At 29.0% G+C, this 24,921-nt stretch overlaps 1 protein-coding gene across 13 annotated transcripts in view; it reads left to right on the forward strand.

Moving 5' to 3' along the window:
- LOC411347 (peripheral plasma membrane protein CASK) overlaps window positions 1-24,921 on the forward strand; it is a 258,807-nt gene that overhangs the window by 206,447 nt on the left and 27,439 nt on the right. For 9 of the 13 annotated variants that reach the window (XM_006559916.3, XM_006559918.3, XM_006559926.2 and 6 more), the window contains 3 exons: window positions 20,970-21,161; window positions 21,551-21,715; window positions 22,624-22,698. In XM_006559916.3, coding sequence (XP_006559979.1) covers window positions 20,970-21,161; window positions 21,551-21,715; window positions 22,624-22,698 — 432 coding nt within the window. The remainder of the gene's footprint in view (window positions 1-20,969; window positions 21,162-21,550; window positions 21,716-22,623; window positions 22,699-24,921) is intronic. The other 4 variants (XM_026442981.1, XM_026442986.1, XM_026442984.1 and 1 more) reach the window with 1 other exon arrangement.

Here is a 24,921-nt window from a genome sequence, read left to right on the forward strand (position 1 = left end):
GAAAGATGGACGTGGATTCTTCGTTCCACTTATTCCAAATCTACTTGTCCGTCGATAAGTATCCCTAATAAGTTTTCCATCTCGTGTCCATATCGCCTTCTTAATCACGTTCGACGTAATTCGATTCAAGGTTGACCCCCTTTTTTTTTTTTTTTTTTTTTTTTTTTTACGACGAGGGGATGATTCGGTTGGAAAAGGTCGAAGTAGCGACGAGTAACAGGGGGATTGGCGGGAAGTCGAACTCTAAAGCGTCGACAGCAGAGCGCGCACAGTCAGTGTTCGGCCAACCGTCTTCACGTACACTCGTCGCGTAAACGTTTCACGGTTTTCGAATCGTGCTAGTACACCGGCTCGAATTGAATGGAATCCTGGATAAGGAAGTGATAGAGATCGTATTAAAGCGACGACGATCTGGTCCATGTGAATCGACACTTGTTTTTCGAAACCCTTCGTTGTTTACCTTCGTATCAGGATGCTGTGTTATGTGAGTCCTCCTGTTGATTTTATTCCAATTTTGTTTATATTCCTCCGATGGAAACGATGGAAATTTGGCGAGAGTCGAGATTTCGCGAGATTCTGTAGTTTTTACAAATTTTACAAATTTTGTTTATTCTCTCTGTGTGGTGATTTTTCGTGAAGAGAGTATAGAAATTGGAAATTAAGCGAAGATTTTGTGAGATTTGGAATGAGAAAGTATTTTAAATATCGATCTTTTTTTTTTTTTTGATGATTTATTTTAGAATTGTAGATTTCTCTGAAATTGTAGATTTAGATTTATATGTAAATTCGCATGTCAGATGAAAATAATAACGAAACGATATAATAGATTTATCAAAGATAGGAATTTTTTTATAAATCGTAATAAATAAATTTAATTCTTTTTTAAATTATATAAAATATGAAACAAGTATTCATTTTCCTGTTTTGCAAAATAAACTTGTTTTAATTTTAATTATATAATTGCAATTACAAGTTTCAATTCGTAACATAACATTTTTTCAAAACAGATTTTAATAAAAATCTGCTACGAATGGAATATGAAAATGTTGTTCATTCAATATTATACCTGAGTCAGGTTAAAAGTTTCTAAATTATGTTGTGCGGTTTGAAGTGGTACTTTAGTTAGAACTTCGTATTCGATTTTAAGATATAAAATACTTCTGGTTACAGACTTCTTTGAAAACATTTCAAAACATTTCTTCGCGTTTTATCAAAAACAATTCCATATTACATCATAAAATTTATTTTACAGTTTTTTTCCTCGAATAAAGGAACACACATTTATTCTTTGGTGTTTAATTATTAACTATTTGTAATAATAATTTTACAAATTTGAGGATGTTTAATTTTTTTTCATAAAATAATTATTTCAATATTCTACAAATGATCGATTTATCAATTGTGAGTAATGTAATTATTCTTTAATTTTTCATTGCTTATTGTTTTATCAATTGCTTTATTGCTTGAAGAATCGTGAAAAGATATCATTCAACCCACGTGTTCCAATTCTATGGTTTCTTCGATTAATTTGGGAATCAATCAATAATTTATATTATCGTTCCATTTTTCATTATTAGGAACATTAAGTCATTGCTGAAAATGTTATTTAATTACACACCAAAGAATGAATTCATTACATTGAATTGTAGATTTAAGTGTAATTTCATGTATCTTTGAAATTTTGAAATGAACATCAATTAATTATCAAATCTAATATTTCTCAAATTGAAATTATTTTTATATTTAAAAAAATATATTTAATCATTTTGTATATTTTTGAAATGAAATGATTAATTCTTCAAATTTTGCAATTAATTTTAACATTATTTATATTTTTATTATAGCCATCTCGATACAATATTAAATACATTAATCATGAAATTAAAAACGTATTGTGTTTTGTTCATTTGATAAACTTTTTGATGAAATTTTTTTTTGCCTCGTTAAAAAATTAATTTAAATTTAAATTTTCTGTTTATCAAACAGATATGATTGATTGATCGCCAAATGATGATTATTATGAAATTATAAAATATTATACTCATTTGTGCAATTTATTATTCAATATTTCATATGTTACGAAATTCGTAAATACGTAAATAAATTCGAAACTTCATTCTAAATGTTATCTCTATATATATATTTTTTTTTTGTCTTCGTTGCAAACACATTATTAATAAAATTATTTCACGAGTTTCAAATTTCCATGAAATTACGTACATTTAAAATGACCTAATTAAACGGAAGGTTTCTTCATCTACTTCTCTGGACATATTAAATCATCCACTCAACATGAATGCATTAAAGTTTTCCTGTATCTTTTTCAGCAAAAATTTAAGTCTAAGGCAAATCCACTTGTCTCAACCGGCTCGTATCGTATATGTACAATTAATTTAGACATCGTCTGCTTGCCCTTAACCTCCACGAAAATGATGCTCTCTGTCAAAGTTTCTCTGTCAAAGTGAATTCGTATAGTTACATTAATTAGATCTTTTCAATCTATTTTTATCCTTTATATCCTTGAACTTTATATAAAACTGGATGTCGACTTCTTCATTATTCTTCCGACGAGAGAACACAAATTGTAATTCAAAGATGTACAATTCCATCAAAAAATTGTCGAAACGAGAAAAATTTTCAAAATTTTTAACGTCCATTTTACCAAATGGAACTATTATAAAAATATTGATTGGAAATATTCTTGACATTTTTAACGTTTATATTTTGTTCTTGTATTACTTCAATACCATTATGGATGTGTATGGGAAAGAAGATTATTTATTATAATATAATAAAGCGTTTAGTGTATCGGCAAATATTTATTGGATAAATTGAATGCAACGATTAAAGAGAAACACTCTGTACTGTAATTAGTAGACCGTAATTCCTTTGCAAAACAAGGATAAATTTGGTGTATCGATGAATTAAAGACGACAAAAATTAAATATCGATCGTGGTTTTCCTACCTTCGTTCGTTTTATTCACTCGAATATGCCACTCTATTATCGTCATTTATACCGATTTTCACGAAACTTTTTTAATAACGAGAAATTGGTTACATTAGCGTCTCGTGAAATTTATTTATGAGAATTCATAGCCGAGAGAAGACAAAGAGTTCTTTGAAAAAGGAATCATGGACTCACACACATGGGGAAAAATCGCAAGGTGTGCATACATTATTCAATGTAATGCTAATTTTATGCAAATATTATCTCCTTTAGACTTTCCTTAAATTTCATTACCAACTTCCTGAACTAAGTTCAATATTATTAAATTTTCAATAAATTATGGAATTATTAATTATCCTTCTTTGTTTATCCAACGATCGGTGTATATATAATATTTTTTCCAATCAGAGAGAGATCGAGGTTTTTCAAAATACGCAGAAAAATTGCAACGCGAAACAGAAAAATGTATTGTTTCAAACAATTACTGGAGGATAAATTAAAAAATACGATATTGGAAATTAAAACGATTAAAATAAAAAAAAAAGAAATAAAGAAGTAACTTTCGTTCAATTTCATTCAATTTCACGATTAAATAGAATTTTTTTACAATATAATTACATTATATTTATTTATTTTATTTATATCTATTATTTCTTTCGCAGAATTCGTGTATATTTCAATACTTCGAAAAAAATTAACGATCATAGAATCACGTAATACACGCCCTTCTATCATTAACGAGAAATCTGGAATCTAAAATTCTTGTCGCGTTGGAGATTCGAGAAACGAGTTTCAAAAATAGAAATAACCAAGAAACGTGCGTAAAGAAAATCGTGAGGAGAAAAAGGACGATAGAAAAAGGCAGAGAATGGAAAAGGAAGAGTGTTCGATATCGCGAGAATAGAAATTTGTTTGCGCGGCCACCTCATCTTCAGGTCGAATCAACGGACCTGAAAATTACGGAACCGGTTCAAGGTCGATGAATCAATTTCATTAGAGTACGTACTGGTTGTGCACAAGTTGAACTTGGGACTGGCAGGGATATTTGGTCTTTTTGCGAGGGAGGGAATCTAATTTAAAAGATAAGCCGCGGTGATGTACCCGGATGCCCAAGTGGTTTAGCGCATACTTATCGCGAGATCTGTTCTGGATACTAATGCCAATTTCGAATGCTCGAGCCTTTTCACAGATGCGAACACGCGTGTAATGGAATTCAATTCGTGATATGATGAGGAAAGGAATAAGTAGAAATTATTCAATAGAGAGAAAAAATTTTTGGAGCGTGATGTTGTTACTGGAATTGGTACGAAATTATTATTTCGTAAACGTAGGAGTTAATTTTATGTATAATTTATCCAGAAAGTTTGAAATGCTAATAACTAGAGAGAAATTTTGATTATTCGATTATGAGGTGGAATTAAATAGCTTGTGATTAATTTGAATATTTTCATAAATACCTTTTTTTATATAATATTGTTCTTGTGTCCATATTTTCGTATGGATTCTCTGAAAAAAGAATTAATGGAGAGAAAAGAGAAATTATGATTAAGTGAATCACGAATAGGAAAAGTGATTTTTAATATCACGAACGTTTATTTCGACGTTTTAATTGTACAGCATATTTGGAAAAGTAATGGTGTCCTTTAATAAATATGATTTGAATTATTGTAATCTATCTTGATTCAACAGCAAAACAAATTTCTATTGTAATCTAATCATTACAAGCAATGAGGGTTTAAGAAGAATTATGGAATGCCAGATATATAATTACGAATGAATGATATAAATTGAAGACGGAATCTAGCTCGAATCTAATTTAAATATAACATATTATAACATATCTAAACTCGATCTGGCATGTTTAAGCTTATAATATATCCAACCTAAGTTTAACTTAGTTAATCAGACGTAATTTATGTGATGTTGAATTGACCACACTACACCACGAACACAACGTACCAAAGCATCAAATATACCCAACAAGATAGTTCTAATTCGAATTTAAACTACGCTGGATTCCCTGATTTAAATAATCCAAGGTTTAATGCATATCTGGCATTACATTTATTTGAAACGAAAGATATTTAGTCAGTTAACGATACAGTGAATACAGTAATACAGATTTGTCAATTGTACTTTCAATTATCTTCCTGACAACAATTTTTAAATTAATTTAATTAAAAAATCGTAAAAAAAGTTTTAATAAAAATCGAAAGTGAAATAGAAATATTTGAGAATCATAAGATGAAATATAAAATTTATAAAGTTGTATTATTCTTAAATGTACATTTTATTGTTACAATACATTTTAATCATTTTCTGTTACTACTTTATTATATGTATAAATATATTGACAGCACAAATACGAATTGTTAAATAATAAGTAACGATATAAACAAATATTATATTGTTTAAAATTTAGCAACATATATCACGATTTTCGATAATTAATTATTATGCATGAGTGAAACGCAATTATGGATAATGATTTTAATTAAAACATGCATTTTATAATCTTATCTTCTTAATCAGATTTTCACAACTTTCCATTCTAATTTCTGCAATTCATATTTTCTGTAACAAATTTCTTCACCCTCAGGTATCATCTTTGTCAAATTTCATTACGATGTTAATATTTAACATCGTCTAAACGAAAGATTTATCAATTTAACTTTTAACGAAGAGATAATTGAAATGAAGTATTAATTGAAATGAATGAATAAATATTTTCAGAAACAAATATTGTTATTTTATGCCAACGTGTTATTTTACTTGTTTAAAGAAGCATAAATTGTTGAATAATTGTTAAACTGCAGATTTTTATTTTTAAATTTTTATTTTTCTATGAACATAATTCAAGAAATGGAAGTTAAACAGAGATTTGTTTTGTTTATTGTACATTTTTATTATACATTTCACGCATCTTTAAAAGAGGTCTTTAAATTAACAATATTTAATGTTTCAGGCAAGATTTACTATAAAATTAAAATGAGAAATCATGCACATTAAAAAGTATTTTTAATAATAGAAAGATGAATAATAAACATCATAAAGATAAAAATAAATAAATAAACAATAAACAAGCAAAGATATATTATGATTCAAATAAGAAAACACTATTTATTATACCATAAAATCATTGTAAATATTCATTATTTTTAATTCTATTTCTAATTTCATAAAATCAAAATTCTTTCATCGCGATTTATCCTATATCGAATAAAGTGAATATACAAAGAAACTTAAATCCCCAAATGAAATTGAAATTCGTAATATTCTATAATATAGGCTGGAAATTTCCATTTTCAATTCTAATTCATATGAAAAATAATATCAAGAAACATCGATATTAGGTCGTCACTTTATTCCAATTTTGTTATTTCAATTTCACGTGATAGCCAAATAAATTATCGGCCGATAAACGATTTCTATACATGTACTTTAAATTACGCGGCACAATGGGAACGGTAAACACCGAAAATTTGAAATCGATTTTAATGCAGAATTGATTGAACACGTTGATTAGATACGGGCGTATTAAACGAGCGGACGGATAATCTAACGTTCTACACGACGAAATTACAGAAGGTACATCCCAACAAACAGTGAAGGGATAGAATGATGGCTTAGAGCGTGCGTTTCGATGTTGCGACCACGATTCATATATCCCGCGACATGGGAGCAACTCGGAAAGTGGAGGCTAGAGGAGGCAACATAACCTAACTTTCTCCCCAATAAATATAATATTTCGCGGTATTATGATTTATTGTGCGCGCAGTAATTTATGAAAATAAATTTTCATTTGTGCAGTTTTTATAAAACGGATAATTTAATAATTTGAAAACTAATTTAATTATCTTTGTTACTATTAAATTGTGAAAAATAGAAAATTAAAGATGCGAATTAATTTATTCTTGTTCTTAGATATTCAATTATAAATGTTTTAATAGTATACTTTAAATTTCTTTTTTTTTTTGAAAATTAATATTTTAGCTACTTTATTCGAATTCTTTTTATTATGTAGATGTTTATAATCTTTCCATATATGACACGTTTATATGGTGATGTTTCTGTGTATGTCAGATGTTACTGAAAAAGAATTAATGATAAAAACAGGTTTTCCCGATATTTTCAGAGTATCTACACGACTTGAAAAATGTTTGAAGGAAATAGAAAAGAGAATACCGTGGGCGAATATGCAACGTTTAACAAAAACTATACGCCAAAGGACATATTTATCCATTCAAAATGAACGTGCATTTCCTATGGCTTAATGGCAGATATGCACGCTCACCAAAACCTGTAACTGCCGCATGAATTCGCATTTATTCGGTCAGAGATATATATTTACTGTGGCCTAATGGTGGATATACGCAGTATATGCAATTATCGTTTCGATTTAAAAATTTCTCTGCAATTTTGACAATTTAAACAGACGGAGGGATTTTATGTAAAAAGTGGAAGATCAAACTCGTGATCTTTTGAAAATATCTATATTCAATATTCATGTATTTTAAATTACGATGCACGTATTCGAAATTATTATAAATTATCCATTTCCCCTTATATTTCCCCCTTCTCTTCTATTTCTCTCAACATTTTCCTCTCGACAAATGAACCACACGCAAAGTAAATGAACATTGAACATCGAGTCTCGTTCTCTTCGGATTTCGCGCAAATTACTCGTATTATTCGATGTTAGAAGACACGAAAGCAAAGAAATAATTCCGCATTCTCAGCTCGAGAGGATAACATTAGCATAAAAACCACGCATCTGAGAAAACGTAATGTGATAGAGCAAAGCAGAAATAGAAACTGGAACGTTTTGCAATTAATTGAAATTTACCTGTACCCCCGTTGTTAACCGATTGATCGTTGAACGCCAACAATGGTCTCGGCCACTCGACTATTTATGGTTTCGTAATTCTAGAACGTGGGTGCATACACGGTTTATTTAACACGCTTACTTCAATATGCTCCGTTGTACGCTATCCAGCGATGGCCAGTGTTAAGCGGGCTCGAAGAATTAGAGGGACTTGGGGAGTAAAGTAAATGGAAGGAAAGGGAATCGATTAGTAGAGACTTATGGCTCGTTGATAGTATTATTGTTTAATAATTAGAATTGGAAAAAGTTAATTAGTCAAAATGCTTGAGTAACATTTATTTGTAGCTACTATGAAATAATTCGTATAATCAATTTGGTTTAATTGGTTTAATTTATTCGATGAATAATTATTGAAATAAATCCATTCTTTCGAAAAGTGTTAAGATTGTCTGTCTCTACATGAGTATTAACGATGGGACTATCAAAATGATAAAGGAAGGAGCAAGAATTCCTCTCCCTTGCGTGTGATAAAGCAAACTTTACACGGCACAAAGAATATTTGCTGGATCTGAATTTATTAAATGGAATGTATTTTGAGTTATTGGAAATAGATTATAGAATTGTACGAGAGAACGGAAATAGATGGCGCACAGAGAACAGAGTTGAGAGAAAGAACAAAGCAAAATGAAAATTGAGGAAAAACCTTCTTCACGTTACGTGTTTCTTAATAATTCACAGATGAAGCGTTAGTTTAGAATCAATGAAAAAAAAAAAAGAGAAAAATGATAATATCACGAGGTAAGGGGGGATACATCCGCTAGATATTGGTTAGAAAATGGAGGATGGATGTGATATATCGACGTACGGTAATGTGGAATATAATATAGTGGATTTTCGAGCGTGTAGCACGTAAAACGGATAAAATATCCTCGCGGGAAAATGGCGATTATTATGGGGGAATTGTAGGTAATATCTTATTCCGTATATATAAAAATACTTGAATTATATATCGTGAATACGTTTCAGATTTATGCTCTACTTACGTTTAAATAGGCTATGCGGCGGTTGATGCGGGATTAATGTGGTATTTCTTTTTGAATTCCGATAATTTATCGGGAAATAAGATTAACATATAGCGTTGAATTAAACAGCTATTAAATTCTTTCTGAAATATCGTTAAATAGTGACATAGGAATTTTGAGAATGTATTAAGAAGAGATGATGAAATCTTGGAAAATTGGCTTTTCGTTGTATGGAAAAATCAATTGATATAATTTCGATAAATCTTGCTTACTAAGTTAAGACTTTAAACATGTTATTATCGTTAAAAAAATCTTTTCATAAGCGCAAAAACATAAAAAATTCCAATGTTTAAACACTTGTTATTATTTAAAGTATTTTCGACTATTCCAATTTGTACCTGAATCTAAATAATAATTCCTCAAAGTTGAACAATGCAACACCTGGGAGTAAAATTAATCATCTTAATGCATTCAAGAGCACCATGTGATAAGTATCGGTTGAAAGCACGTTTCGTCAACTACTGGTGTATCTATATATCAATGAAAACCTCAACATATCAACGGCCGACAAAGGAACTAAGTCATTTGCATATGAAAGCTCAACCAAATTACCAAACATAAACTAATGCTTATTTCTTGAAAGCGTTTGTAACGCTTTGCATGATAAAACGCTCATTGTTTCTAACTGGGCCAGTACTTAACAAAATTCCAAAAGCTTATTACTTGCCTTGAACGAAGCAAATCTCGTGGCGAGACGAGAAGGAGGGAAACGAAGAAGAAGAAAGAATCTGTTTTCGGTAGTTTCGTGCATTACATCGCTTCCTGAAGGAGTTGAAATTATAATCCGGAGTATCTTGAGTTGCGTTTGAGGTTTTTCCACCTATCTGGGAGGAGGAAATTGTGTCAGCGCGCGAATGAATAAAGGCGTTCCATTAAGAGAAACAGTGAAGCGTGGAGCTGAAAGAAACGCGTTGAAAAGAGAGAGGGAGGAGGGGGAGAGGAAAGGAGAAGAAAATTGAGTCGGTGGGCCCAGTCGTGCAAATTACGAAAATAAAAGGAGAAGAATTTCGAGCAGTGTCCGTTTCATTTATTTTATTATCTAATTTGCTTAATTTCCTCCTAATATGAAAATTCTAAATTAAGCAAATTCTAATTATATTAAACACATATCACGTTATATCTTGTTAAATTATGTATTAAATTATATATTAGAATTCGTACAAAATTGCGATAATTGTCTTTTTTATAACTTCAAGATTTTTACATCGAGATGAATATTCCATCGATAAGTAAAATAATTTCATATTACGATCCACACTGGAAATACAATTGATCCAACGGATTGTTACAACCTCGAGTCAAAACTCGAGGTGGATTCAAAAACTAAAATGTGCTCCATTATTCAACATCTATTCATTGCCGCATATATAAATTCCAACAAATTGTCTTTTTAATATCACCCGTACAGAACAAATCGATAAATTTCGTCTCTATTATTCGAAAATCCACCAACTTTCTCAACGAACCATAACATGTTTCGTGCAACCTCGTATTTCTCCCATTGTACAATGAAATCCTCTGTATTTATTTATTGAATTATTATTTTCCAGCCAATCAACCGTACACATCTCCAATAAAATATTTTACCAAAAAAGAATACCATCTAATGTCAACTACTAACTTTCTTCATCTCGTTATAATACAGAGAGACAGAGAGACAGAGACAGAGAGAGAGGGTGGAAATTCTCTCGACTAGTGCTAACATCGAAACGAAGAAAATTTCACGTGCACGTTGAAACTGGTAAACTCCAATTGCTAAACCGGTTCTCTTCAGCGTCAGCTGAAACCGCGAGAAAAGAAAACAATGAGCATTCAGAACCACGGTCCGGCATGTTCCTAGGCGGCTTTGTTTCCCATTGCTTCCTATCCTGTCTATTCTTTCCCCGTGGCTCGCCTTTATAATTGTTCCCCTCCCCCCGTTAAGCAAACCCATGGTCGGTGGAAAGTGGATACGAAGCAACGAGGATCAACTCTCGTAACTTGATTCCCTCTGTACACCGTGCCCCCTTTACACTTTATACCTCCCTCCTCCCGCCTTTCCTAGTTATTATATGCATAATTTCGCCATTGGCCGTGTTTGCACAATCGCCGTTCATTGGAAGTTGTTCCATCCTTGGCTTTCGAGATGATGAGATAGGAATACGGGAAAATCGTCGATACGGGAAATTGGTTATATATATTTATTGGAGGAAAGTGAGGAAAGTGTTAGGAGATATGGGTGGAAAGGAGAATATCTTTTGATGATAAGGAATGGGGAGAAATGTTTAATTTTTGAAAAGATTTTTAAAGGTGTTCGAAAAAATTATTAATATTATAATTATACCAAAGGATATATTAAAATTATTGCATAGAATGATTATGAATATATTTGTATCGAATAGAAGAAAGTTCTAAAATTTAAGTTGTTTGTAACTGGACAAAGATTTAGTAGATTTAGTAATGGCATTTTATAAATATGTGAAGTAACAACACAGACAATCTGTTACTGAATTTCTTTTCCTGTAAACTGTTCCAAGAGGGGAGAATCTTTCTCGATAAAACGTAATCATGAAGCAAGACGAGAGAAAAAGCAATTCACGTTGACGAAGTGGCAATTATATAGATCCTGCGCTTTCTCTTTACCAGTGGCGCATTGAATTACGTTTGATTATCCCGTTTCTGTCGAGAAAGGAAAAAAATTAGTATCGAGAAAATGCAATTACACCACGACATCAAAGGGCGATCTTCGACATTTTCCAATAAACAAGTTGTTTTCGACTGGTTTGAAAATAGAAAACTTTCTTTGAAATTCGAAAACTTGCCGAGAACATGGAACAGTTTTCAATGGCTTCTGTGTATTGTTATAAATAAAGGAAGGAGGAGAAAAATATGTGAAAAAATTTCGTATGGACAAAGTAATGGCAAATATCTTTTCTAACGGATTCAGTGGTTCAGTAGTTAGGGTCGAGCGCAAAACCGACCGGTGTAATCGACGTAAAATAGGCGATTATGTAAAACGAGTCGTAGTTATATAACGACTCTTCGCTAATTTGCGCATACATTAATTCCGACTTCTGTAACGAATGATCTTTCGTTCCTGAATTGCGAATGTTTTGTCGGGTTCATTGTACATCTAATGATGTTTTGATGAAGTTAGATGCAAGAATAGATATAATTTTCATATTTTTCAAACGATGGAAGAAGTATTATTATGTGTATATTAATTATTTAGATTTTATTTCTTCAAATTGAATATATAATAGGTTCGATTATCTTTGATTATTAAAAAAAAATAAATAAATAAGAAGAATTGCAAATTCAAATTAGAATAATTATATCTATAATGAACAAATATTTAAATTTTAATAATATATATTTGGAATTTAACTTGTTAATTAAAATTAAATACAATTTTTTCTTCTTTTAGATTCTGGATTCATTTTTCAACAAATATTGATATACAATTAAAACAACGATGAAATAAAACTATAAATATGCAAATATATCTTGTTTCTCGTTGATATTGTATTTGTTTAATTATTTTATTTTGTTACAATTATAAATCAAAATTTTCAACATCACTTGTTATCGATTAATGCGTGATATTTTAACATATCATTTAAATATATTTAAATAATAATAAAATTTTAATCGAAATAATAGAAATGATATTTCACGATCATAAAGATTAAAATTTTCTTTCAGTTATAGAGAGGGAGGGAAAAAAAAATCTCCTTTTCACTTTATCTCTTCAAAGGGAACGCCTTCCGTGCCAAGAACTTCTTTTCATCTCTACAATTTCTCGATGCTCCTTGCATTCTGAAATATTTTAACAATTTTAATTTTTCAGGATAGATTTTTTTTCGATCGTGCTGCAACGATGATACTATCTATGGCCATCTATTAAAGCTAGCTAATATCGACGTGAAAATATATGAAGTAGTATCTGTGCTTGGTTTGCTCTTCAATAGATAAAGTTATCGAAAACCGGAAGTCGAAGATTTAGGTGTATTTTTCACACCACTCCTTCGCATCATTTTCAGACTTTTGTCTAGAATATATGGGTTATTGGAAATCGATGAAGATTTCACAAAATATTTTGCATAAATATAAATTTTGTTTATTAATTTCGATTTGGAATTAAGATTTTCATGATATAATTAATTACTTTAGATATCAATGAACAATATAGAATGGAAAATTGTAGGGAATGTAATTATCCAATTAAAATTTATTTCATTATTGATATTCTGAATTCTACTATTCTTTTAGCATATCGAATTGATCTTCTTGTGATTCTTTAGGTAGTAACAATGGGAAGGATACTTGATTCAATAAGAGATTCGTATTTAATCGACTTTCCATTGTAACTTTATCTTGCTAACTGTTACACTTGTTATCGATAAAATAAATATCAAGATAAATATCAAGATAAAATAATGAAATATTGGAATTTTATTAATGTATCAAATGTATTATATGTACAAAATTTATCTTATTCAATCTTTTTTAAAAAAAAATTACATACGATAAATTATTATGTATTTTTTATATATAAATGAATTACACCAAAAATTTCTTGAAAAAAAAAGAAGAAATATTTTTGTTCTAATTTAATTTATAAATATTTTATTCACAAAGTCATTATCATTTATATTGTATCTACTTTGAAGATTCTGATTGTCTCTTAAGCGAAAATACGCTGGTATTTTTTTAGATTTAACAATAATACAATAAAACAAGATAAAATTACATAGATAGTGTTCAACGATTGTTCCTTATCACAGCAGTTTGCACGAAATTTTTTCTGATTTCCACTTACGAGAGTATAGTGACACAGTTCGGCTGAAAAATTTTGGCCATTCTATGCTGCCTGCTATCTTCAGAATCTGGAACTTTTCCCCCATTCATGGTTGTGTAACTGTGTCACATACAGGTATTCACTATCTATAGCGCGTGTACATTGGTTTTTCCACGCCATCCAAAGACGCCATTCCTTTTACTACTTCTACCCATCCCTGTCTTTGAACGAAACTTCACCTCAAGGCAGAAATTCCTCCACATCTTTTCTTCGCGTCTTCACATATCTATTTCTCGAACATCCTTTTCTTCATCTTTCCATCGAGTGCTCAAATTATAAGAAAATCTTAGAAACTTTTTAAATTCTTTGTATGCATTTTATAAGGTATTAGAAATATTCATTTATTTCATTTATGGGCAAAATTAATGGCATAAAAATGAAATATTATATGAATTTTTTAAATGTAATAATATATACATATATTGCAAATTACATATTAAAGTAGAAAAAAATTAAAAAATTCAAAAGCAGCAATATTAAAAATTCAATTCGCGAATTTTATGAATTTTAACGTTAAATTATCATAAATATTTTTTGAAAAACTAGGAGTTGTAAAAAGAATTATATGCTGGTGCGAATGACGTAATAATTAATTATTTTTTTAAGTAAACTTTTTCATATAATAGGTATACGTGTAATTATTAATTCAATTCGTTTAATCAAAATTTATCCCGATGAAAATTCATTCAAAACGTAACCTGGAAATTTAATGAAATATGTCATTACACTATGCCCATATTTCATTATTTTATCTGATGTCAATATACTTTACATTCATTATTTTCCCCTCTATCAGTTGAATCAGTTTCGCCTGGAAATGCATTCTATCAAATGAATAGTATTTGGGCAAACATATAGTATTTACTTGCATTACGTGTAAAATACATGGAATAAATTTAAATTGTAAACATAGAAACAATAAATAATAGGATGGTGAAACGATAATTCGATTTGGATTTGTGAATTTTACTTTAGGAAAATCAATAGAAATCAATGATCAATTGTGAATTGTATCCATTCGTCACGTGGAATGCAAGTGCCATTTTTACACGCATAGTGATACTATTCCAACATCCAGTTTCTGTTTCAAACCTCTTCCTAACAACAATTATTTAACTATTATCGTTGTTCATTTTTCCTGTTATAAATTCAATCCATGAACAACGAAGAATTTAATTTGATATTTTTTCATTATTATTAAAAATAAAATTAAAATTTTTAAAAGTTTCATTGTTTCCAAATAATTGAACGTATAATTGAATATTTTTTTTAGAATCAACATAAGTATTTATTTCCAGTTTAATTATTTCCAGTATAATATATTTGCAAATTGATACGATTGATTTCTTTCTTCAAATTGATTCAATAAAATGACAGATACATCGGTCATTACAATTTAAATTGTAAATTTGAAGCATAATACTGGGTTAAGTAATAAAGTAATTAATTTAATCACTGAGTAAAGATCTCGATATAAAACAAAAACAAGTTAATCCAAGGATCCAATAAGCAGGATCATTCGATAGGATGCATTGGTTTCGAGGATAGTAGCACGCTGGATACACCGTGGCAAAATTTGCATGGGGCAATATTATTTTACCCTCGAAACCGCTAACTGGCTCATTGACGTGCAAACGCAGCCACAAACGGTTACAGTTTAGCTGGTCATAATACTTTTTAACGTTCACTCGAATTAAGATAATTTATACCTTTAATGCCATCTAAATTGCACTTGCACTAACCAGCATGGACATGGAGTATTCGTGCATTTTTTTCTAGAAATATAATAATAATGTACTAATAGTTCATTTATCCTTTTAAAGTATTGTGTTATACTTTTACAATATTATTATTGAATTTCACGCGAATAAATTAAAATTGATTCTAATTTCATGTTACAATAAAGTTTGGATTAAAAGAAATTAAATATATATTCATAGTTCTTCTATTTAAAAGTATTTACCTAGTATTGTACATTTTCAAAATAATTATTGCCTTCACATGTTTTATCTGCAGTTCTGAATAAATTTGAAATAATAAAGACACGTAAAAAATGCGGAGTCATGTAAATTTTAAAAAATATAATCTGGATGATAAAATGTATATTATTTATATAAACGTGTAATTATTAATTTTAAACATTTATTCATTCTGTTTTATTATTTTACATTCCATTCTTTTTTCACACACATGCTTTATTTTATTAATTATTCATTGTAGAATAAAAGATTTCAATTCTTAAATTAAATTCAATTTCATATTTTTCATGAAAATCCTGCTATATATTATGCTGCATATGTTGTCGCTAGTATCCTAAAATTAAATCGATAATTATAATGGTATTCATACGAGGAAGCAGCTAATTCTTTGAAGCGAGGCTTTAAATTTTAAAAAACCCGTTGACACACTTCTCCTAGCAATTGCCCCAGCTTCGTTTCGGATATTCTGCTTCAACTGGAGCGGACTAGTTGAGTTTTTCCGTAAGCAGGGTGTTTAAAGAAGTTGCATAAGCAAAAGTCAAGTGGAGCAAAGTTGAGATCTCTTGCAAGTCAGTCAGTGTCACCGCATCTTGGAATTAATATTTCAGAAAAAAAATTCTCTGGTAATTTCTAGAATTATATCTTCAGCGTCACGAAACATGTGTTATTCAAATCATAAAAAAAAAGTATAATTTAAATGTGTATTTAATATTTATAATAATAATATAATTTCTTGGAAATACACCAATTTAATTATTCAAACTTGTTTTGCATAGAAACTTTCTTCTTCGTGAATATTAATGTTATAATTAATATATAAGTATTTGTTGAATCGAAAATAAATTTCACTATCGTATTTCATCAAAAAAGTTTAATAATTTTATAGAATTTATAATATATGATTAACTGCAGAAATATATGAATTATCATTTCTATTGAATACGTGAAAAATATTATTTCAAAATGCAATTTTTAGCAACTTTTTCATTAGATAGATTTCATATTATATAAATATTTATCATTTTAATAATATATCTTCTTTTGATAAAATTTACAAGTTACTTTTCTATATTCGTTTCACGTTTACTATTTTATTTACATCGCAGGAAGTTAGGAAAAAAAAAAGTTAGAAAACTTGTTTCAGAGATAGAAAGAAATTTTAATTTTCAGAGAAATTGATAAAAGTTTCGTTTTCAATTTGATCGAATTGAGTTGTGATTTATTTTATAGCTTTCATTTTGTTATTTATCAAGCTTGCGAAACGTTTACATAATAAACTTTGCTTTCCTAATGATTAGGTGAATATTAATTAATGAATAGCCGATAGAGATAACGTGATTAATGGCATTAATATCACAGCGAATAAGCATTATCGAAATCGACAATAGGAAAATTCCTATTTTCCGTTCTATCTCTGATTTCAATTATTAAACAGAAACGTTGCACGAAGAAATAAAAGTATAAATATAAAAGAATACAATTGAATTTTTCACACGAATATTTTACTGGCAGTATCTTGGGAAATTTCGTTTTGAATATTTGGTATCGTTCTTGCGAAAATGGCTATTCCGAGACAATGTAGATGCATATATTGAAAAAATAATATTTTTAAAATTTAAACCATGATTTTTCTCTCAAGATTTATTTGATAAAAATGATTTTAATTATTTATAAATAAAATAGCATTCAAATTTGATGCTAAATAAATATTATAAATTGAAATTTTTAGGATAATTTTCCATCAGACGAATTTAAGTTGATACAATGATTTTTAAAAATTCTTATTTTAATATTTTCCACGTTTGCTTAAAATTCATGCTCATCTTCTAAACTTGATTTATTGTTTTTTTTTTATTTATGAAATTTCTGATAAGAAATCTTATTGGTAAGTTCACTGATAAAACCCGAGTGAAACATAATTTCCTTTTTCTCTTTTTTCCTCTTTCATTTCAGCATCACTGTCGAATTTACTTTGTCTTTACTATCCTGTGACATAATATTCTTTTTATAAAGCTGATTTGTATATTTTTTATATAACAGTATCCAATTTTACTTAACATCATTTCAAAATGGAGTTTTTAACACAAAGCTTTGTGAGAAGATTTTATTTCACATTTTTCATCTATTTACCTTTTTTCTTTTTCCTCCCATTTGAAAATTTAGTGGAAACATACCAATAATATTTATATAATAGAACATATTGTTGGAAAAAGACTCTATCACAATTGAAAATACTTCTAATTGTTATATTGATACAGAGAAATTATATAAAGGAACGAACTAAAAATTTTTATTTTCTTTTATTCTATCCTGAAGAAATAATATAAGAGATCATATAAAATTATATTAAAATAAGAAAAATCTTTTTATTGTGAATTAATCGTTAAATCAAATTTTCAGTATAGTTATACGAAAAAAATTCTTTCTTTTTAAATATTTTATTCTTTGATATTATAAACACTAAACTATCGAACAAAAAAGTTCATAACAATCTATAGTAACTCTAAAATTATCTCAAAAAAAAAAGGAAAAAAAATAAAAAACCATAAAAATTTAAAAAAAAAAGGAAAAACTATCGAGCCTCTCTTCAATTTTAATAACTCACGAAAAAAAAAAAGAAAATTTCCATGCAAACATGGAGAAATAAAATCCGCGTTGTCCACGAGATATCGAATTACCCTCCCGCGCTATTATTTTCGCGATAAACACATGACAACATTCGCGAGCAAAATATTTGATAAAGGGAAAGTTTCCATCCGAGCGCGCCCTCGTCCATTTCCTAGTGCCGGTATCTAGCGAGTCCGGTCGCTTCCGAAAATTATGGTTAAAATTGTACCGATATCCGTACACTTTCGCGCGTTACACACACGTACGCACACCCTCGTACAGGGAACGAGGATTTACATATAGATTAGACGGATGTACACGGCTTGAGAGGGAAATAGAAACGTGGCGTGGCTATCAATGGAGGGGTGGGAATCATGTGACGATTTTGGCCCGATTTCAAGCAAAACCGGTTTCAGACGCGCCTCGTATTTCCATCTATTTCCGCTCTTACGCGTGTCATTTCCTTCGACGCGTTCGTTGTCAAAAAAATATCAGATTAGATTACTTATTTTCACTTAGTCTCGATGTTACAGTATTATTTTTACCGTTTATTTTTACTGTTGTGACGTAATTCGTGCTATCCATCGTCAATGGTTCGATAATGATGGCGAACATGTCGAAGATATTGTAGTATAAATTTTTGCTTTACTCAGTGATGAACGCGGGAATTTCAAACGGGGTTATTTTAGAGATCGATCTCTTCAGAGACTGGCACTATTCCAACGAATTATTCGAACATAGAACCAAGTATTTCGTGAGATATATCGTATTGTCGAGAATCGAAGCTCCATTTTATTTCTCTTTTTTTCTTATTCTTCCTCCACTTTTCGAATCTACCGACGTGACTCTTCTCTCATTACGTAGTTTGAAAAGGAAGCGGAGAGGCCATTGAACGTGTCGATGGAAATCCGATGATAGAAAAATCATATTCTATACACACTTCCTATTTTCAATACTGGTTGATCTTCCAAAGAGTTAATTTCTGTATGAATTTCGCGTGGTATATTCAGCATTTTGGATTGATTGAATAATGTTGCATTTATTTATAGATAATTGATTCGTTGATTAGTTTCTGATTAATTTTTATTTGTGTAAATATTATGAATTGAATGCTCTTTATCAAATAACGTTATATTTATCTATGTGTGTATAATAGATTTAAAGTAGATTTATAGTATTATTTATGGATTATTGCTCGACAAATTTATGCAATTTTTAATAGCATGTTATATAAGGTAAAAGATATTTAATGGAATATTGATTATTTCTATTGGCGTTCTCACAATTCTAAGTATCTTTCAATGAAAATAAAATATATTGACAAGCATTACGATTTCATTTCACTCGTTTTCTTTGTAATTACTTTTTTCCACGTGACAAAGCGGTTTATTTTTCGATATTATAACGCGTCATCATTCGGAGATATTAATCGTATTTCATGGCGCGAAATTATACACATGCTTTTGAACTTGTTTCTTGATCGTTTAATACGCCACGTGTTGCATAAATTGTGATTCCAAACAGTTTCGCGTTATAAATTCAACGAATGTTCTATGCACCGTGAAAAATTGCACGTGTTTTCAACATTCAGTTCGTGAAGTATGTAAAAGTGATCGTTTCACACAATGTTTCAACGCTTCGTTGCACAACTATTTACGTACTTCAATTATTCCATCTGTGTGGCTCCAACTGGTTCCGTTAAATATGAGACTGTAAATTTATTTTTTTAACAAATTTGCTTAATGTTTTTTCATGTCGAAGTCACCACTTCGTATTCTTTACATGTGTCAAAATCATGCAATGCGCGATTTCTATGCAATTTTCAATTCACTGGACCAAATAAAGCGTTAAATATTTTGTTTTCTATGAAATCACTGCAGATGCATTTGTTTTTTTTTTTAATTAAATAGCTTTCATTTTGTAGGAAATAAATTTTTCCATAAAAGTTTTCTATAAAGGTTTCTAAGTAAACAAAAGAAAATTTTATTCCTTCATTATGTACTAACATCCCTCAAAGGCTATTACGAATGAAATTTCTAAGGAAATGTTGTTTTAACACAATTTCTTTTGATGATGGCTTTTGTGGTTAGTGTCGAAACAAAAGAATAATATAGTGAATAACGAATATAAAAAAATTTTCGAGAACTATATCATACGTAAGTTTCATAAGAATTTACATTTGAAAATTGTGTCTTTTCAGAATAAAAATAAAAATAAGAAAAATTCTTTCTAAAAATATAAGAGTATATCAAATAATTTAATTTTTTATTAATTTCTTTGATTATACAATTTGATCTTTCTAATAATCTTCAATATATGATTTTCAAAGTATAATTTCGTAAATTTTAAGTAAAATTTGAAATCTTTCTTTTATCAAATTTTGTTCGAAAGTATTTATTATTTCTTTTTTTTTTTTTACACGCGATTTATAAAAATATACTGCTCTTATCGGCTTCGTGAAAAAGGAGAAAAAAGAAAAAGTGACGGCAGACAGCAATATCCTGAAATTCTGTGAACGAAAAAACAAAAGTGTTGGCGTATTTACGGATAGTAGCTGCTATTCAAGCGACACGCAATATTGCATTCATGATAGCAAAACATCGTGACGGTTTGTTGTTTTATTCCCTGTTCCATGCCAGCTGGTGTTTGACTGGTATTTAATTTCTTTCGTTTGATCTTCTGTTCCAGGCGCTTTTGCAAGCACATGACGTAGCGGGACATGAAGTTTATGGCGAAGAAGCCACCAGAGTTACGCCACCTCCTCTTCTCCCCTATCTAAACGGAGGCGACGATCTCGAGGGACAGAACGGTGATTTGGACCTCGAAAATGTAACGCGCGTCAGGCTGGTCCAATTCCAAAAGAATACGGATGAGCCAATGGTAAGAAAATAATATGTATCATATATATATATATATATATTTTTATAAAATAATTGCATAAATTAAATATACAATGTCTCAAGTAGGTCAGATAATTAAAGATTAAATTTTATAAATAATATTTTAAAGATGTATGAAATTTGTGGAAAGAAATATCCGAAAATGTTCTTTGGAAATTTATTGTAAGCTATGAAAAATTAAATTTAATTGTTCGTGTAAATTATTTTAATAATGTAAATTCGAAAATATTAATATCATTAAATTTGAGAAGTGAGATTATCAAATTTGTAAAATTTATTATCTTTTATATAAATAAAATTTTTCTTCTTTCTAAGAAGAAAACTTGTTGAAGAGAAGACGATAAAAGGATAGCGTTGGTTTGGTTGCAGGGAATCACTTTAAAAATGAACGAAGATGGAAAATGTGTGGTAGCACGAATTATGCACGGTGGTATGATACACAGACAAGCGACCCTTCACGTGGGTGACGAGATCAGAGAAATTAATGGGATACCGGTGGCCAATCAATCTGTCAATGCCTTGCAAAAGATACTCGTGAGTACAATTAGATCAAATCACAGATATTGTGTGAAATATTATTGATTGATGTGCGATACTACGTATTTGAATAACATCATATGTTTTACATTATTTCAATCGTTTTATTTTTCTTTTTCCGAAGAATATATAAATACATAATGAATCTCGTAACTGGGATAAATAATATCTTATTTTATCGAATGATATAAAATGAAATTATATAAAGAAGAATACAATAATGTATTATTTTTTTATTCTGCAACATTTAAAATAATAAGTAGTTTTATAAAATAATAGATATTCTTCAGTAATTTATTTTGTGATTTTAATATTAAAATAATTACACGATATTCATTATTCATATTGAAAATGATTTTTTAAGATAAATACAAATATACACGTACATGCAAATATAAATGTATAAAATCCTACGAATATGTAAAATTCTTCAGCTCGATATCACAGAAAATCTGTCCTGATTTTCGATTCTGTTATATAACCAATAAAATCTTCCGTCATTTTGATATATACGTCAAGTTTATCGCTAGTTTCGGAGATTTGACATCGAATCTGACATTAATCCATACGCAGCTCTTTGCTTCATACTAAATATTCAGTGACTTGTATAAAAGAATGATATTTATACAGTGTACCAATGATCAATTAAAAATCATTATCTTTGATGTTATAACTAAATTTATTTTTTATTTTTTTTATTTTTAATACAGTTTAATCGAGTTTCTTTTTTGGAGAATTATTCTGTTTGAATTGACTTATATCTATTCGAATAATTAATAGAAAATTATTTTTAAAATTTTTCTTCCATTTTGGTTAGAAAAAAATCATTGTTTTGGGTATTTGTATAACGCTTCTTTAAGCTTGACTACGTGTTCAAATATTAACAATTCGATTTTCTGTTTCAGCGGGAAGCACGAGGTTCGGTGACGTTCAAAATCGTGCCATCGTACAGGAGCGCGCCACCCCCCTGTGAGGTACAAGTAAGCCCTAAAACCCAAACCCAGTCCCAGAATCCAAGTACAACTAATAAATCCGTGGCCACGGCAGTGTCGAGCACCAGCTCGGCCACTGCCGCGATCAAATCCGGGAAATCAGTGAAAACCTCAACGGCTACCAACGCAAAAGAGAAAAGTAAATCCAAGTCTTCTAAAAATAAAAGTGGCTCTTCTTCGACCGACAGTACACCTAGACGCCGACTTAATCCCTTATCAGCTCTCAGATCGCGAAAATCTTAAACTCGAAGAGTCTATCTGATAGATAATACGATAGATTGATTCGATAGTTCTTCTGATGTTCTTTCCAATAGGAATAGATTTTGTGTTTCGTGTTTCATCGAATAATTTTTCTGTAGTGATCCTTTCTCTGGCTTTGAATTGCAATCGTTTGGAAAATATTAAAATATTTCCTGATAGAACACTAGTTAAAATTAGATGATATCTTATAATCTTGAAGATATAGTCTTACTTGAAAATAAATAAAATATTCGTGTTTTTCTTTTTCTTTTTCGTTTTATACATGTATATTTAAATTTGTTTCACCAAATTCTTCTATTTTCGTTGATTGATTTTTCTAATATGATATTTCATTTTCATTTTTGAGTCAAGAATCGTTATCAATATTAAGTTTAATAAGTTGTAAAGTTTTTTAATTTTCAGATGGTACTTATAAATTATTTTGATTATTGGGAATATGGAAATTCAAAGGAAATTAAGTAATATTCATGTGAAAATGTTATTTAACTTTATCGTTCATCAAAGGATATATTGCAAGAAAATTTATAAATTTTTCATTAGCAATCTCGATAAAGATTTATTGATGGAATACTACTTATAACAGATGCATAATTACTATTTGCTATACGTTATTTATTCCAAAAATATATCAGAAAGTTTATATCTGAAAGTTTATATTCAATTATTGGAATTTTTTTTGTATATAATAATAGTTATAATCATTGAACGTGTGAATATTGAATATGTTACAGTTTTTTGTTACGAATTTTCAAAAAATTATAATCTTTTTATTTGTTTATGGAAAATTATATTAAGATTATTGATGCAGTGCCAACATTAGATTCTGATTATTAAATTTAAATATTTTTCTTAATATTAAAGTGTAAAATAATATATTAGAATTCATTTCATTTTTATGAAAAAATATAGAATTTTATAATGTGATATTACAAAACACAAAGATTAATTTAATTAATTTTCAAATAAAACTTTGAAAACTTGAGTAAATTTAATCAAATAAAATTTTTTCTTTCTCTAATATCGATTTTACTATATAATTAAAAATATAAAAATTAAATAACACATAGTTCAATCAGTAAATTCTTTAATTAGAAGAAAGCTACTTATAGTTTGTATAGATAGACTTGTCACTTTATAAACAATATTAGAATATTAGAGCAGCTATTTCGTGTCACTGTGATGATAGAAATTAATTCCTTGGTATTCAGTTAGTCAGTTGTTTGATAGTCTAGCTGCTCGCCTGTACAGGGTGAGCTTAAATAACAGAATGCCATCTAACTTGAGATTAAATAAGGAATTTCATTTTAAACGAGTGATTTCCGATAAACAAACGTGCTTTTTAGAAATTTATTACTAAGAAAGTACGTACAAATTATTTCTAGCCAATTTATATTCCCATTTTTTCTTTATCCTGTGAATTGTATAATATTAGATTGAGTAATCAGTTGTCTCTTTTTTAAAATGTTATTAATATCAACTATTGTGAATAAATGTACAAATCAGATTATATATTTATATCAGATATGATAAAAATTATTACAAAATTATTATTAATTTCTTTCACTGGGCTTACTTAAAACAAAAAATAAATGAATTAATTATTTAATATATTAATAATTTACACAAAAAAATAATTAAATAAATTTTATATAATATTTTAAAATTTTTAAAGAAATGCAGACAAACTTATTACTTAATCTAATATCTGAATAAAGAGAAGAAATATATATATATATATTAAATATTTTAGTATTGAAATTTTCTAGTCTTCATTCATCGACAAAATGAAGGTTTCATTTCGGTATTTAGTCTTGTATTACACGCCTAGTCTTTTGTACAATAGTAGAGAATGATTTGGACTGGAATCGCATCGGAACTTGAGAAGTTCCATGGATAGTCGGTAGTTTATACGTAGTTAAACATCGAGTTTCATGAATGGATAAACGTGGA

The sequence above is a fragment of the Apis mellifera genome, linkage group LG9 (genome assembly GCF_003254395.2).
Source record: "Apis mellifera strain DH4 linkage group LG9, Amel_HAv3.1, whole genome shotgun sequence".
Lineage (NCBI taxonomy): Eukaryota > Metazoa > Arthropoda > Insecta > Hymenoptera > Apidae > Apis > Apis mellifera.